At 42.3% G+C, this 17,627-nt stretch overlaps 1 protein-coding gene across 2 annotated transcripts; it reads right to left on the bottom strand.

The window, feature by feature from the left end:
* Nucleotides 1-1,357: 1,357 nt before the first annotated feature.
* On the bottom strand, nucleotides 1,358-16,661 carry LOC134666592 (spondin-1-like). Of its 2 annotated transcripts, none has more exons than XM_063523797.1 (16): nucleotides 16,444-16,661; nucleotides 15,733-15,863; nucleotides 15,305-15,406; nucleotides 14,681-14,875; nucleotides 13,306-13,512; nucleotides 12,328-12,594; nucleotides 11,414-11,579; nucleotides 9,277-9,490; nucleotides 8,005-8,217; nucleotides 7,759-7,819; nucleotides 7,086-7,271; nucleotides 6,427-6,574; nucleotides 5,443-5,616; nucleotides 4,101-4,205; nucleotides 2,451-2,545; nucleotides 1,358-1,992 (listed from the first exon to the last, which is right to left on the bottom strand). In XM_063523797.1, exons 1-16 carry the CDS (start codon nucleotides 16,649-16,651, stop codon nucleotides 1,846-1,848), a joined length of 2,619 nt encoding a protein of 872 aa, XP_063379867.1. In that variant the 5' UTR covers nucleotides 16,652-16,661; the 3' UTR covers nucleotides 1,358-1,845. The 2 variants fall into 2 exon arrangements, with proteins under 2 accessions (XP_063379867.1, XP_063379868.1); XM_063523798.1 differs by having other exon boundaries at nucleotides 4,101-4,199.
* Between the last annotated feature and the right edge of the window lie 966 nt (nucleotides 16,662-17,627).

Genomic DNA, 17,627 nt, shown 5'->3' with positions numbered 1-17,627 from the left:
TGTATACATACATAAATTAATTGATTTATTATAAAATACAATTCCCCTAATCAAGGCGTCACTGGACGGGCGACGCGGTCTTAATGTGTATAACTAGTGGAGTGGCCAAGTTGAAGAATAGCAACTTTCGTAGGACTAAAAAGGTTTATACCGACAAGTGGTATTGTTGGAATCAGCATGGTCTACTGATTATCAAAATGCATGTTGTCGCTTCATAAAGTGGTAGAATGTGTTTCTATGACGTTATAAAGTGGGCAGTACAAAATTGTAAACTATTTTCTTTTAAACATACCATGTGGGGTATGGCCATGGTATGTTTAAAAGAAAATAGTTTACAATTTTGTATGGCCAACATGGCCATTTTAAACATGCCATGGGGGCTTTGTGAGTAAATTACAAATGTAATAACATAGTCTAAGAAGTACCTAATTCTCTTATTTTTTAATATTTCTGGCTAATTATTTTTGAACATTATATAGAGGATATTCACAGTCACTTGGTATGTATTTTAGGGCCGGCCTAAAGCAAACGGGGTGCACAAAAAAACAGAATTTTTCAGAAAAATCTAGAACAGTACAAATTTCCATGAATGTTGTGTCATTATTACATCTATTTTTTATTGTGTTATCGTAGAGAATACGCTAAAATAAGCATGTTTTGTATGAATAACTTATCTCTAAAATAAAAAATGGTGCTTGCTGATGCTTATTTTAGCGTATTTTCTAGGATAACATAATGAAAAATAGGTATCATAATAACATCACTCTGATGATTTTTTTTCTAAATGCTGCAACCCCTTTGCTTTAGTCCAACCCGGTATAATCCTTTTCGGTCCTACGAAAATTGTAAATAAGGTAATTTCTACGAATTGGCCTCTCCTCTAAAAAGCGGTTTTGTGACATATTTTCAACGGTTTTCACAAGTCAACAAAAGGTTCGGTTTCGGTTTCGGTTTCGGCCGAAACTGAGGCCAAAGCCGAACATTCGGTTTCGGTTTCGGTTTCGGCAAAAAAACATGTTTCGGTCGGACACTAGTTTTTATTCGTTTAATTTTCTTTCCTAAGCAGTTTTGGGTTGTAAAATTACTAATATTTATATCGTCAAAAATATTTTGATAAAATATTAATAATACTTACGTCACACTAGGGGGTTTGCCAAATGTGACCAAGTGTGACAAGGAGGGGGGGAGGGGTCAAAAAACCTAGAAATTCGTGTGACGTAATTAATGGATGACCCCTAAGAAGAAAAATGTGGGTACTTAGGTAAATACCGACCTGAATTTAAGGTGTTTGTAGAGGTAAATAATAGATTAAATAAGTACGTCTAGGAGAACCATTGACAAATAGAAACTTCAGTACGTGGGTAGTGTAGATTTTTTAATGCATAGTTTTTTAATGACATTTATTGTAATTATTTATTGATATACATGAGGATACCATTTTGTTTGGTTATTTTACCCATTTTTTGGTTATTTTATTATCTAGGTAGGTATACCTACCTATTATAGACATGTTTTACAATTTTACATGAGCATGTGCTTAATGAGACAAAGTTTAACATAACACTTATTTAGGCGCCTACATTTTTTTTACTCTTCAACTTTACTTATGAATTGGAATATAATAGGTATTTAACTAAGTAATACTTTTAGTACTTAATTAAGTATGGCTTTAAACCGTATCACATAAGGAGATCAGACATGTTAAAGACTTACCCCCACATAAAACTTAGCAAATCTCTGTTAAATTTTGTTTCTTTCTAACACAAATGTCAAAATTACGTATACCTAAGGACAAACTATTATCAGATCTTGTTAGAATTGGCACGTGTTTATGAATAATGCCATTTATCCATTATTTTCACCGTGGTTACTTGATACTTCGACCCTAGGGGAGTCGGTGGGCAGGAAAGTAGTTTTGCGGCAGTGGGTCAACTTACAAGGGCGGCTCTTCACCAAGCTGGGGCACGGTTTTCCGGAACCAGAGGCAGCCGTCTGAAATATAGAATAGACGCAGGAACATTTAGTGAAGCAAAATATAAACTATCTGTGATAATAGGTTATTCCATGGTATAATAATATACTCCGCCTGGTACTCTCTTCCCGTCTTTTCGTGGTCACGTGACTGACACAAGCCTATGTCACCAATGCGACAGCGCTATATGATAATATGCGATAGCGCTATATCTAGCGGCCATGTTATTGTGACGTAGGCTTGTGTCACTCTGGGAAGAGAAGATCATGTTTTATTAGACTATGGATTATTTCATTCCTCAATAGATACTTAGATATAGCTCAACCAAAGCTTTTGAGGAATATCCAATCCCATCAAAAACATTACATGTAAAAAGATGCAAGTCTAAAAGCAAGATGCAAAAGAATAAAAAAAGAGCAAGATGCAAGTGTAAAAGGTTTGGTTGAGTGATCTGAACGTGAGCCTGGTGTGGACCAACCTGTACTAGCCTGTAGTTGAGCTTGAGCGCGTGCTCACAGTCCCCGAAGCAACTGCTCCAGCCGAGCCAGGCGCCCACTTCACAATTCACGTCCTCTAGCGACAAATACAGACACTTAGGGCCGGTTGCACCAAACTGTTCGTTCGTTAAAGAGTTCGCTAAATTTTTATGTTTGGAAAGTTTCATAGTAAAGCGCCGGGGCGCACCGGCTGACGTTGATCAGTCTGTCAAATGTAGTTGGTTCAACTGGCCCTTAGACACATTTACACCTCTTAGTATTTTTAGATTTTCGCAGAAGTAAATCTCACTTCCTGGCCAAGGCAAGACTAAAGTTTTACGTCACGTCACGTCACGTACGACAAACCACGGGCGGTAATTCGTAAAGCCCCAGATTACATATTTATGGCCCTCATCTTCGGTTCGGGCGACAAACACCTGCGATCTGGAGCATTTACGAATTCACCTCCCTAGGTACCTATGTAATGTACCTACTATTAGACATCTGTAAAGATCGGTCTTCCTAGGATAGCGGTGCCGTCTTAAAGCGGCCGTCTCCATAATTAATAATACGGTTAAATATGGATGTCGTAGTATTTGTACGGAGACGGCCGCTATATGACGGCACTGCTATCCTAGGAAACTAGAGCATAAGTAATAAATTAATAATAATACTTTAGTTTAAATTGATATTTGCAGTTAGTTGTACTTTATAAAATAAAATTGACGATGTGTTTTTTTTTTGCTTCTAGGTATGTAAATTCCATGTTGACGTATGTCAAATCACCCTTGTTTGCTAAATAAATGTTGAAGTTGAAGTTTGAATATTATAGTATCAGCCAACTTTACCTTTTATATGTGACTTACTATATTAAAAATTTACAGCAACATACGTCCTAATCAATTTTGACACGGCCATATGAAATGGTATTCGAGTGCAAATGCATAATCTCAGTTATGAATAAATGAAACCTGTCTTTCAGTCTGTGTCGGTTGTAATAAACATCAGAAAGGTTCTCACCTTTATTTTTTGTAACTCGGTTTCAAACACGTAAATATAATAATGGGTCACCAGAATGAATCATAAGGCTACTTAACCTTTTGGACGCCAATGACCGACATATCCGCACCCATAGAGTACAATAATATAGAGATGACACGGGGGAGAGGCCAAACGACCCAACGAGATGCACTTATGGAAATTTCAGTAGGAGTAGCAGAGAAAGCGGTATTAACGCTTGTCCTTGTCACAGGCTCACTTCTTGTTTGTTCCCCACCAAAAATTTAGTATGATTTATGGAGGGCAACAAATAACCCGACCGAATTACGTAGATTGTTTTTGGTATGTTGTCAGGAATGTTAATACGTGTTTTTAATATTGTCGCTTTGCGTATGTTTTGTCCCTCACGGAGGCACGCGTATATAGCTCATCTAAGTAATACTAGGTCTATGTCCGCACCGCAGGTCCAACGCCAAAGACTGATTAATCGGTCACAGACCACAGAGCAAAATAGACCTACGTGCATATGCGAAAAAGTTCAATTTCAGTTTTGACACTTCGGTGACGTGGCGTCCGAGTGACAGCTTTTATATATGTTTGACACGGCGTCGAAAAGGTTAAATATGTTAATTCTAAAACCCTAACGAGACTACCTTGAACAGGCGCATCGTTTTGTATCACCTCGTTGTCGGCACTCGACTGAGTCGACTTCACTCTCTTCGCACTCGTTTCAGTTGTTGTGGCCGCTGTTACTGTAACTGAACAATTATTAGTTTCCAGAGTCTGTTTTTAATATAGGTAATAGAAAATATTTGGCGTAAAAACATACTTTAGTTACAACATCAAGTTAAATAAAGAAACATACACCAAGTATGATGCCGCTTAGCATAAGCAGTGCCTGTCAGACACGGCGCTGGTTTTCAGGGCACCCAAACTGCGGCCAGAAAGCTGGGCGTCCTAAATAAGGTGAAGCGTTACTTCACACCTGGACAGCTTCTAACACTTTACAAAGCTCAAGTCCGATCGTGTATGCAGTATTGCAGCTACCTGTGGGATGGCTCAGCTAAATACCAACTCGCCGCTTTGGACTCAGTGGAGCGCAGAGCCAGGAGGATGATTGGCGACAAGAAGCTAACGGCTAAGCTTCAGTCTTTAGCCCATCGGCGGAAAGTCAGCCAGCCAGCCTGTCGGTATTCTACAGGTTGCACTTCGAGGAGTGTGCCCAAGAACTACACGAGCTTATTCCACCGTCCCCATTCTATCATCGGACTTTTAGACGCACGGCCGGTTTCCATCCTTACTTGGTAGATATTCCACCAATTCGCACGAAGCGCTTTGCTTCTTCTTTCCTTATGCGCACTGCCAAGGAATGGAATTCCTTGCCGGCGTCTATTTCCGTGTTCTTATAACCCGGCAACCTTCAAATCAAGACTGAACAGGCACCTTCTGGGCGAGCTCGATCCATCATAGGCCACGTCTACGCCTCAGCTAGTCTGTGGCCATGAGTAAGCCCATTCATAATTAAAAAAAAAATTAAAAACTAAAACTTAAAATAAACCGAAACTAAGGGTATATCGTCAATTACTAGCCACCGGCTAATAACTGGCCACCCGAAACGTTTCAATAACTGGTCACCCTTCAATAACTAGCCACCTTATACTAAAATGAATTCTGTTTGGTGAATAGAATTCAATTTTAGTTTAGGGTGGCCAGTTATTGACGAATTCCCTATACCTACACCTACACGTATAGTCTTCCATTATGTATGATACGAGTATCACGGTAAGTATGCCGTAAATTCAATCAACTATCGTTACTCCTAATTGTTACACTAACGGTCGGCTGCAGCAAACCTTCTGTCACCGTTAAAGCATTCGCTAAATTTTATTGTATGGGAAGTTTCATAGATCTCTGCTGCTTGACGTTGATCAGTCTGTTAAGTGAGGTTGGTGCAACTGGCCCTAACTCGAATATCTTCGGTAACAAACTACTCACGATTGTTAGCGTGTCCGCAGCGTTTGAGGCATTCGGCGTGCGTAGGGAAGTTGTTCCCGTTGCCGCCGCACCCGGAGTACCCGAACGGCTCGCAGCGCCCGCCGGCCGCGTCGAAGAACCAGCGCTCCTTGTAGCTGCGGCAGTGCCCCACCGACGACGGCAGCGTGCACGTTTCTACATCGACCATTTATCCCTTATCAAAAAGCCGCTTGTGCCTGAACTATGGTTTTGATGACTTTACCTCGTGTTACCATGATCTATGTCAAATGAGGTCTGAATACATGCAACTCCAGTGGTTAAGAGGCGTCTTCCCTTTAAAAGCATTTAAAACCGCGAGACCCGAGGTCACAGCCTAAGAATTGTTCGCACTCCCACTACTACTAAAGCTGCATATCAATCCTTGTCCAACCGTGTCGTGGCGGCTTGGAACCGTTTACCGGATAGTGTTGTGACTGCTCCGTCGATAAATGTGTTTAAAAACAGATTGGACAAGTGGCTTTTAAACAATAAGTTAGACTGATGTTACTAGTAACATCAGTGTCACTAGTGATGTGATATGACTTTACAAACTTTGAACTGAACACTGTGTGACATAGGCTTATCAGGTAAATAGCTGTTCGCCTATAATTACATAATAATAATAACAAGCCCCACGCACGCCTCCCAAAGGTCCGGGACCCCATGGTCCCGAGATATGGAAAGACAGAAAAATAATAATAAAACCATTATCTAAACATTCTAAACCATAAAAGCTTCTTAAAAACCAGATAAATACGAATGTATAAACTCTTTACTGTATAAAACACAAATATATGGCACAGGATAAGCAGTACAAAGGCGAACTTATCCCTTTAATGGATTTCTTCCAGTTAACCTTTGAGTTTTATTTCCTTGGATTTATGAGTTGAATCCGCAGATCCATACATTCATGCTGATAATTATTAAGCACCTAATTTATCAAACACTTTTAGAAAATGTAAAAACCTTTGGTAATAGAGTCGAGGCAGCCAGTATCCTCGCCGTCGCACAGCGCCTCCTGCTGCGACATAGTGAACTGACAGCGGTCCATCTGCTCTTGGACCTCCTTCTCCAGCTCAGGGTCATCCAAGGTAGTGTTCTCCATCGGAATATCCTGGTAACCAGACAAAATGCAAATTTATGAGGCTACACATATCAAGAACATATTAAGATTGAAACATAAATCATCTTTAAAGGCAATTTTAAAGGGAGATTACTATTCCAGCTAAGGAATAAAAGGTGAGAAAATATTTAGACCAATTTAATCCCAAGAATTAGCACATGTCCTGGTTTTTTACGGTGTTTTTGGGGAAAACATCGGCTATCTAACTTTCTAACCCAGAGGGGAAATTATAGACCTTATTGAGACAAGTCCGTATTCCTTACGATGTTTTCCTTTGCCAAAGACAAAGCCAAAGACAACTGGTTAAATAGTATATTTCGGTTTGGAGGCTAGGCTAAGCTAAGCAGGCCACAGGCACTCATCATTCTTAATTCTAGCGGCTAAAAATCACTAGCATCAGCATACTGAAGTCTCGGTCACGAAACGCACGTTCCGAACGTGCACGTTGCCGCCAGCCGCCATAACATTTGCCTAAAGTACCCTGCGGGTAGCTGTCACCCACCAGGTGCTGCAACTCCGCGAAGCGCTGGTTCCAGGCGGCGAGCAGCCGGCGCGAGAGCTCGCGCTGCACGCGGCTGTCGCGCGCCAGGTACAGGCGCGCGCGCAGCCGCCGCCCGCGCCCGCAGCGCGCCGAGCACGGCGACCAGTCGCCCCACGCCGTCACCTTGCACGCCTCCGTGCCGACGTCCTGCGCAACTCAAGTTTTATTTAGGTATACTCAGGAATCGAAAATCTTCACTAATAGAACAAGGACAAGTTTGCGATGCAGCGATCTCATAATTTAGAAAAAACCGGTCGGAGGCGGACTCGCGTTCCAAGGGTTCCGTTCGTAAGTCCGACTCACGCTTGACTGCACATTTGTAATAGGTTTTCTTGTCGTCTATAGGCAAAGTACTATTTTGTGAATATATTTCAAAATGTTAGTCCCAGTAGTTTCAGAGATAAAGGGGAGGGGAATTGGTCGGACAGACAGACAGACGCACGAGTGATCCTATAAGGGTTCCGTTTTTTTCCTTATGAGGTACGAAACCCTAAAAATATTACAAATAAACCTACTCTCGTACCTAAGCGTTGGAATCAAATGGTGACACATTCTTTGTATTTTTCCTAGGTGCAGTAGGCAAATTCTATAGGTATCTAGATCGTTAAAATACATAATAAAAATTCTTACACACCATAAAAAACCAGTCGAAATTCGAAATTGTTGATGAGTTCGAACCGTCTTTTGTAGGAGGTCTGTAAAAAATAAACTTGTTACAAATCTCAATCATCAATTTATATGAAGACGCAAAAAAATTACATACGTAGGTGCCTACCTACCAAAGTACAAAATAGGTAAGAAGTTATATTTTTTTACTGTACCTAGATAGCATAATCAATAATTATATTGCTTTCAATTCCGTTTGTTCATAAATGCAAACCTGTGACAAGGGCCAGCATCGCAGGGCAGCGCCTGGCTGAGCACGGTGCGCGCCTTGAACCCGACGTGACAGCGCTTGTGCGCGCGCGGCACGACGTAGTGGCGCGTGCGCGCGCGGACGCCGCAGCCCTCGCACGGGGACCACTCCGACCACGGGGTCACGGCGCACGGCCCGGATGACTCCGCCGGGTCCGGCTCGTAGTCGCTTATTGCTCTGGAATATTTATGATTTATGTTTGCCATTTTACAGCACGTTTTAGTCTAAAATACATAACAGACACGTTTTTTTTTTAACTGCCCAAACTCAACCTATTGGGATTTAAGTTGACCTCCAAAGTACTGAAAAGTGACCTTAATCCTGGAGGGTGTTGGAACTAAATTACAACAATGATGTTGGCGTGTGCCTAATATACCTATAACATAGAGTTCGTGTATGTACAGTCACCTGCAATAATATGTTACACAACAAAGACCGCAAAAATATCTGACACGATCTTATTTGTAGAGCTATAAAAGCGTGTCACATATTTTTGCGGCCTTCAAAGAGTAACATATCATTGCAGGTAACTGTACCAACATAAACTCTGGCTGTATAGAATAAGTCTTCTAAGACAGATGTCACATTTACAAATAGGTCATTCTCTTGCATGATGCTCGATGTATAATATATTTGGGAACTTTAATATGGTATTTCATTGAGTAGTCCACGGAATACCCAACACAGGGTAGGAAGTATGAAAAGATCAGCAGCTGCGCAGGCTAGCAAAAGTTGTACTTGTTTGTGACATACTAATATACATGGTGTGACATGAGGAAACCGAATAATTTTAACCACGCATTTCTGAGGTCAAAAGAAGGAAAAAATGTAATATGAGTTTAGGTCAATATCGCAAAAAAAAATTTTTTTTTAATTTTGTTTTTTCCCTTTTTTGAATGTATTTGTACATAAAAAATAAATGTTATTGGTGAACTTGTTACTTAAAATTTATTTTTAAATTTATTTTTCGTAAAACCTACTTTTTGCAAAGTGTTACTTGTCACTTTTTGACATCTATCAATAAGGATATTTAGACTACGTCCCATAGCAGCAACATCGCCATCAAAAAGGCGTTTTGCACTATGTACAATAAAAACATGTTTTTTTTTATTGGTATCTGTACTCTGAAACTAGGCGAATTTCAAAAAAAGTTTATAGGACATTTTTGTCTCTAAATATGATCAGGAATACGCTGTTGAAATTATTCGGTTTCGTCATGTTACACCGTGTAGGTACCTGCAGTGCATCCTCGGGCCGCGGCACTTGCGGTGGTCGGTGAGCTGCGCGCGGCACGCCTCCTTGCGCGCGCGCGCCGGCCACATGTAGTGGCGCTGGCGCGCCGCGCGGCCCTCCCCGCACGTCACGCTGCACGCCGACCAAGCGCCCCAAGTGTGCGTCGTGCACGCGCCAGACGCGCTCAGCTCCGATTTGTGCTCCGGACTCGGCCCGCCTGATACACCAGTAAATAAGGGGCCCACTGATTAACAGTCCGCCGGACGGTATCGGCCTGTCAGTTGTTCGGAACTGTCAAAATTTTGTTCTAACTGACAGGCCGATACCATCCGGCGGGCATAAAATTATGCAAATTGAACCCTATCACTTTGAAATAAAGTTCAAAATCAGGTGGGAAATATATTCCCTCTGCCTTATAAAGGCTTAATCAGTGGGCCCCTTTACTATACCTATCCTCCTGAGTCCCGCTTGTCATTATTGCAGTTATGAATTTGGAACCTTGTATTCCATTTTCATTCAAAATTCGATTTGAATTAAATCCTTAAGGCCTCAGGACTCAGGAGGACATTGGCTACGGACATTTACGCTCCGAGCGTACACGCCCGACGCTGACTGCCGACTATATGTACGATCTAGCTACCGTAATACAGCGTAGGTATAACATACACTGTAGCAATGCCTTTAGGCAAATATGCGCACACGCGCGACCTAGATTATTTATTCAACTGTATTCGCATTAAGTACCAAAATCAGTGCATTAAAGACTAAACAACAAACATGTGCGGGTTATTTGTGCACTCCTGGCGTTCTGACAGTACCGTCACCTGGCGCGTACACTATACAGGGCGTCCCACGGCGATGCCACATGGAGGGAAAGTATCATAGATAGCATATTTTGCTGAAAGAAGACTTCATTTTATTTTTAAAACTTAGTTAAATTGCATTCATACTTTTTTAATTTTTTTTGAAAAAAAATGTATGGAAAAAAATTATAGCGTCATTGGAGGAAAAGTACCTTAATTATTGTAAATGAACATCTTACTGAAAGAAGACATTATTTCGATTTAAAAAAACAAATTGAATTGCATTTTAAATAATTTCATGGTTAAACCGGGAATCGAACCCGCTACACGAGAAAAAAAATACCTTGTAGCTTTGTCATACCGATCGAAAGGCTTCAATGTGAGAATTAGTTTTTTGGTACAAGGTATTTTTTTTTCTCGTGTAGCGGGTTCGATTCCCGGTTTAACCATGAAATTATTTAAAATGCAATTCAACTTGTTTTTTAAATCGAAATAATGTCTTCTTTCAGTAAGATGTTCATTTACAATAATTAAGGTACTTTTCCTCCAATGACGCGATAATTTTTTTCCATACATTTTTTTTCACAAAAAAAATTAAAAAAGTATGAATGCAATTTAACTAAGTTTTAAAAATAAAATGAAGTCTTCTTTCAGCAAAATATGCTATCTATGATATTTAAGATACTTTCCCTCCATGTGGCATCGCCGTGGGACGCCCTGTATATACGAGTACATTGAATAAAACAAATGCATAGCAGTACAGACGCGTCAGCGTGCGTTCCGTGGCCCTCGCGTAAGACCTTGGTCTTCGGTTGATGTGCTGTTCGCTACGCAACTCGTCACATTACTACGTATACCCAGCAACGGGACAAAAGCCTAAAGCAAAATTCTGAAAGGGTGACATTCAAGGTCCAGCTGGAAATTGGCGCAATAAACTGGGCCCGATGGCGCCGTAACCTCGTTCCTCCTATTTGAAAGAAAAACAAACTAATAGATTGAAACCTCGTTTATCAAAATCGGCTAAAATAGCCTACGGGAAAAAAGAATACACACAAACATACACACGAAGTATAAACACCATTTTTTGGCTAAATAAAAACCGCACCACAAAGTGCTATAAATCGCGGCGACCGTCCAACATGCCACCGGCTAGACACAAGCTGTTCGTAACACCAACGTAACACTTCGCTGGCCCAATACGTATCAGGGTTCTATGTTTCACTTTTATCGATCTGAAATTTGAACATTGTCATAGTGACATTAAGTCGAATTTCAACTTTCTTGAAAATGTAACATAGAACCCTGTAATATTGGGCCAGCGACTTCACAACACCAACCAGTGGCATCGCAGCTCTTCTCATAGAGCCGGAGTCGGTTGAGCCGCAGGCGCGCGTAGGGCCGCATCTCGCCCGCGGCGCTGAAGAAGGGCGAGCGCGCGTCGCGCGGCCAGTCCGGCCGCAGCGCGCGCACCGGCGCCGCCGGCACCGACGGCTGCCGCCGGGACTGACACAAACACATGTTTGGTAAAATATTAACGCCACTATATGTATATTATAGCAGTATACAACCTAAATAATTAAACAAAATTAGGTAAGGGCTCATTTAGACGATGCGAGAACTCGCATGCGAGTTTCATTATATTGCGGGTTTTGGTCGGTCGGTTGAATTGGACGTAACCAACAGTCCGCAATGTAGGACCTGAATTCGCATGCGAGTTCGCGCGTCATCTAAATCAGCCCTAAGTATTTCATACTCAGTAGATACAAGGATAGAAACGCGTCAACGGGCTTCTTTTTCATTAAAGAGAATCTCGCTGATGTATATTTGCTATCCTTTGGTTTTGTCCTCTTGACCGCGGCAAGACGTGATTGGTTAGTTATATTAGTTCACTAAATCGTTTCATAATGAAGTCATTATAGTTGAGTCGGGCCTCTGTAGTAAAAAGTAGGTATGCGATTATAGTTAGTAGTACTACCATTCATTTTACTATGGAAATTGACAATAACACCGACGTGTTTAGTACTAGTAGTGCAGCTGCGGTCAGAAATGGAATGTTACCCTTAGTCAAATTCAAACATAAAATCAACGAGCTTTCATACCATTTTTGTTTTCTCTTTTTCAATCAATCTAAACCAACCAGCGAACACGAAATTTTTCACATTCAGAATCCATCGTTCACTTACTCTCAATAGTATTCATTATCATCCGTCCACTCCTGGTCCACTCACACTAACGTTTAGCAGAATCTCACCGTATAGGCAATACCACTGTCAGTCCCAGCGTCATACGGATAAAGTGGCAACGTCGCAGATGTGCTCCAGGTACAGTTAGCATTACAGAGCTCCAGAGCAGACACGCCGACTATCCAATCCGGGGACGGCGCTAGTTTAGCGGCCAGAGACACGAGGTGGTGTTTGGCGTCCACTCGGAACACGGCGAAGGTGCTGGGCGAGCCCGTGCCGGCCACCTGCTGCCACGATATGCCGCGGGCTTTAATTATTGTGCGGATGTGGTCACTCTGCGAACAATCACAAAATGAACATCATCGCATAACCCGAAAAGTAAAGCATATTTAATTATTGGAACAGGTTGACACTCATCCGACTTTTATTATAGTTCGTAGGTTCCAAACAGAGCCCGAGGTAATCCTATTGTCTATTGTTAAGTAAAACCGCTCGTGCCACGTGCCACCACCACCTGCATAAAAACCTGCGTACGTCGGTTACTGAGTGCCGGCGAGTCGAACGCTACAGAACCAGTCTAAAATGTGTCATCGAGATGCGTAACAAAGGCGCGTTCTCGGAGAGCGCAACTACACTGGTTTTTTGAGCGTTGGACTAGCCTGCGCCCAGGTGCCAAGTAGAATAAGTTTACCCTTTTTTGCAGGTAAGTAGCACCTGCGGTTTTACTTAACAATAGACAATAGGATTAGCCGCCGGGCTCAGTTACGGAGCTACGAACTATACCTTACCTCAGCCTTCAACTCTTTTTCCAAAGCCATAGTGTCACCCAGTGTCACCGTCTTCAGCCAGTCGCCTGAACCCAGCGCTGGCTACACGTCCTTCCTGCCACGCACGGTGTGAGAGACTACGATACGATGATATGTACACTTGTACAGTGGCGTTCAAAAGTGCATGGATAGATATCGACCGTAACGCCTTAATATTACGGTTGAAACATCTCATGCACTTTTGAACGCCAGTGTAGTGTGTACCTAGGTGTCTCTTACCTCAGCCTTCAGCTCTTTTTCCAAAGCCGTAGTGGCACCGTCTTCGGCCAGTCGCCTGAACCCAGCGCTGGCTACTCGTCCCTCCTGCCACACGCGGTACTGAGCGGTGTGAGAGGCGCCGATGACGTCGCTGAAGTGCGCACGCGCGCCCTCCGGCGGAAACTCGCGCGGATGCGTGTTGCGGGACCATAGCCCTTCAAATGTTACCTGTAGGTAGAAGTAACAAGTAGTAATTCAGTTAAGTAAACTATAAAATAAGAAAACTTCGAAAAGAAAGCTTAAGAACTTAGGGTGCTTATTTGCATTGCAAATACAAATAGGTACTCTTAAGATTTTTTTTTAAGTGGCGAAGAAGTGAATGTCTCCGATAGACAATTGAAGTACACAAGACAAGGTACCTAAAATAAAATAAAATTGTGAAATCCAAGAAGATTTAGACTTTAAACAAAAACTCAATTGGCTTCCAATCCGCCGCCGTAGAGATCTTCACACTCTTTCTCTTCTCTTTAATGTTCTTTTTACACCTTCTTCTCCTCTATTCCTCTCTCAAAAATTTCAATTTCTGGCTAAAGGCAGTGGCCACCGTCTGCTTTCGAGCGCGAATTTATCACTTGCCATCCCTCCTCACAAATCTCGAGGATACAACAAGTCCTTCGTAGTGCGTCCAGTGAAGCTGTGGAATGAGCTGCCTGTGTCGCTGTGTGTGTGTGCTGTGTGTGTGTGTGCTGTGTGTGTGTGTGTGTGTGTGTGTGTGTGTGTGTGGAATGAGCTGTGTGTGTGTGCTCCTTGAACGACGCAACCGATTGTGCCTGCCTGAGCGACACAGGCAGCTTATGGTTATCTGATTTGACTGATTAATTTGTCTATATTTCTATTGTATAGTTGCTTTATATCGTTCTAATTCTTTCCAATTTTTAGTGTTTTTTCCCCTTTCCTTTTTGTGTAATATATGTATGTTTATCCTATAAATTTTGTATGTATTTATATCCTTTATCTTTCTGGTACCTTGTTGTACATTTTGCTACATTTGTCACCCTCTTTTCACTCTCTCCTCTCATCTACTCAAAGGTTAACTGGAAGAGATCCCTCAAAGGGATAAGTTCGCCTTTGTACTTCTTGCTAATTGTATGTTATTTTTAATATGTCTTTTTGTACAATAAAGAGTTTACTACTACTACTACTAAACAAAATGGTTCACATTCAGACTAATATTTACCGTGAGCCATGCTGACCTAGGCGTTATATGTCAAGGCATGGTCTCGTAGCCTAACTGGTGCCACTGGTGGTGCTGGTATGAGTTTAGATCATTATGTTCAGATTTTACGTCATTAAGTACCAACCTAAGTAAAAGTCTAGAATACATTAAGATTTCTACCTCGTATTTGGCCTCATCGCACGCACAGCACGGTTCTAGTATCGGCGGCTGCCGCGTAAAGCTGGCGGGCGCTGCGTAGGCCGCACAGAGCTTGCGCGTGAGCACCGACCACCCGCCCTTGTCGTTTGCCGGCTCCACGCGCGCGCATAGCCGTAGGCACAGGTCTACGGCGCGCAACGGCGCGCTCCAGATTACCTGGCATGAACGAAGCGTGGAAAAATATACACAAACTTCCTATTGCAAGAGCGAGCGAATTGGACAACGGAATCGATCGATGTAAAAGGGTTACCATGAACGGTATAAATCGAATAAACAGCGTAATTATCCATTAGTACAGTCACCCGCAATAATATGTGACACGCTCTTATGCCTCTACAAATAAGATCATGTCAGATATTTATGCGGCTTTCGTTGTGTAACATATTATTGCAGGTGACTGTACATACCACTTGTGTATTTTTTTTTATTGAAAATAACATGGAAATATAAAATATGCGTACCACAATACAAAGATTCGCCAAACTGCGGGGCAGTTTGTTAGCGATAAGGCGTTGGGTATGTACTATACCTATGAGTGAAATGCAGCCAAATTTCTATACCTACCTAGAAATTATGGTTACTAACTTGTATCTCTGTCTTCGGATGCGCAGTAGCATTGTCCACCGCGGGGAAACATAATTCATGCTGCTTTGTCTGGGCATCGTACGCCTGGAAGGATCCTAGCGACTGCAAGAAAGAGATTTATTGAGTGTCATAAGTCATAACAGTATAAGCTTGGAAGAGGAAATGATATTGATATGTTATGAGAATAGGTATTTTAAGAGGATATACATATAAGAAAATCCGAAATTTAAATTTTAAATCAATTGGGTTGACCGATTTGGAAATTAGATCATTATACCTACACAGCGAGCCGAGAAATTGTACACACATGAATGAGTGCCCACACTGCCCACCCAATCCTACGGCTGGGTACCTATAGCCTACATAATACTTGCAAGATTTAACAAGCAGTAAATGAATATAAAGTAAGCATGTAAATAAACACTGACGGAGTGGTTGGTGGCCGACTGCGCCGGCGACTGCGTGGCGTCGGAGCCCTTGTCTTCATCGAGCTCCACCCACATCGTGAAGCCAATGAACGGCGACAGACCCGTGCCGCTGTCCACGCCTAGCAGAGATACTGAAAACAGTCATATTACCTGAAAATACCACCAGAAAGATGAAGATTTACATTAATTGTTGGATACAAGTACGGTTTAACTTCTGGTTTGTCTCAAATACGAGTAACCTACCCCAAAATATGAACGACTCCCCAAAGGTGAACGTTAGGCTTTAAAACCAGAATAAAAAAAACCGGGCAAGTGCGAGTCGGACTCGCGCACGAAGGGTTCCGTACCATAATGCAAAAAAACGGGAAAAAATGCAAAAAAAAACGGTCACCCATCCAAGTACTGACCACGCCCGACGTTGCTTAACTTTGGTCAAAAATCACGTTTGTTGTATGGGAGCCCCACTTAAATCTTTATTTTATTGTTTTTAGTTTTTTTTGTTATAGCGGCAACAGAAATACATCATCTGTGAAAATTTCAACTGTCTAGCTATCACGGTTCGTGAGATACAGCCTGGTGACGGACGGACAGCGAAGTCTTAGTAATAGGGTCCCGTTTTACCCTTTGGGTACGGAACCCTAAAAAAACGTTAAAAACAAAATGAACTTGATAGATACTCTGGCAAGAATAAGACAAAGAGGTTATAGTTACCAGTGTATAGTTCTCCAGGCAGGAACAAATCCGGTTCTCCGGCGACGCGCAGCGCGTACCGCGCGTCCTGCGGCTGCGCGTCGTGCGGCGCGCGCGGGCACGGCGCGGGGGCCTGCGTGCCCGCCTCGTGCGGCATCGTGCCCAGCGCGGCGCGCGCCCCCCAGCCCAGCAACAACCCGCACAACACCAGCTGCGCTGATCGGCTCATCTTCGCCTCGATCATTGAAATGAATTAGACACTCACTAGATATGAAATAGCGAAAATATGTGATGTTCCACTGCAAAAGGTACCTTATGGCGGACAGCGCTTACGTCACATAGCGCCGCTATAATATTGGAGCGGCGTTAATAATAGCGTAAGCGCCAACCCCTATAATGTACCTTTTTCGTGGGACGTCACATATCTTTACTATATCGTGTGTAGTTAATCTCTAATCTAAGTCATTTTCCGAATCGCGCCGATTATCGCTGACACGGCTATAAACCTACTCGGACGATTTACACTATTTACAGCGGCGAGATATACAAAGTCTTCATGTTTTACGGTATAAAACCCCTATCGTAGATACTCCAGCTTTGATCACTAACTTAGGATACATAGGTTCATAAAGTAAACATTAGCTATGGTTCTATTTGCAAGGTAGTGAATAGGCGGTCGTAGTGAGGAAGTCTCGGAACTTAAAGTCGCGGTATCTAACTTGTTCCATTACCCGCGCCCGCGTTGAGGTAATTGCTTTAAAGTGGGTTTACTCTTGCCTGTGCCTAACGCGGAAAATCCAATTACGCGGGAAATGACTGAGTTCTGGTACAATCACATAAAAAAATATCGTGCTAGTAAAATGTGTTCTGTAATAATTAAGTTACACATTGCAACCATAGACAGTTTCAAGTTATTATTGCTTCAAAAAACAAGGGCTCACACATGGCGACCATGTTGGTATTTTGCTGAAGTTAGAGCTAAAAAAATATTTATAGGTATAGGTACCTTATTTTTTAAGTTTCATTAATGTCGAGCAGCCTAACAAGTACCTACCCTAATAGCATTTTCTTGTAGGGATTTTGTTGGGCCTTTGTTTACGTATTAGTTGGGCAACCGTTATATTTGGCCGTACGATTTGCTGGAGGGCCCTCGACAAAGGCCCTCCTGAAGATTCCCAACAGAGGGCCATAAGAGTAATTTTTTC

This window comes from Cydia fagiglandana, chromosome 8 (genome assembly GCF_963556715.1).
Source record: "Cydia fagiglandana chromosome 8, ilCydFagi1.1, whole genome shotgun sequence".
Lineage (NCBI taxonomy): Eukaryota > Metazoa > Arthropoda > Insecta > Lepidoptera > Tortricidae > Cydia > Cydia fagiglandana.
This window is presented reverse-complemented; position numbering and strand designations above follow the sequence as displayed.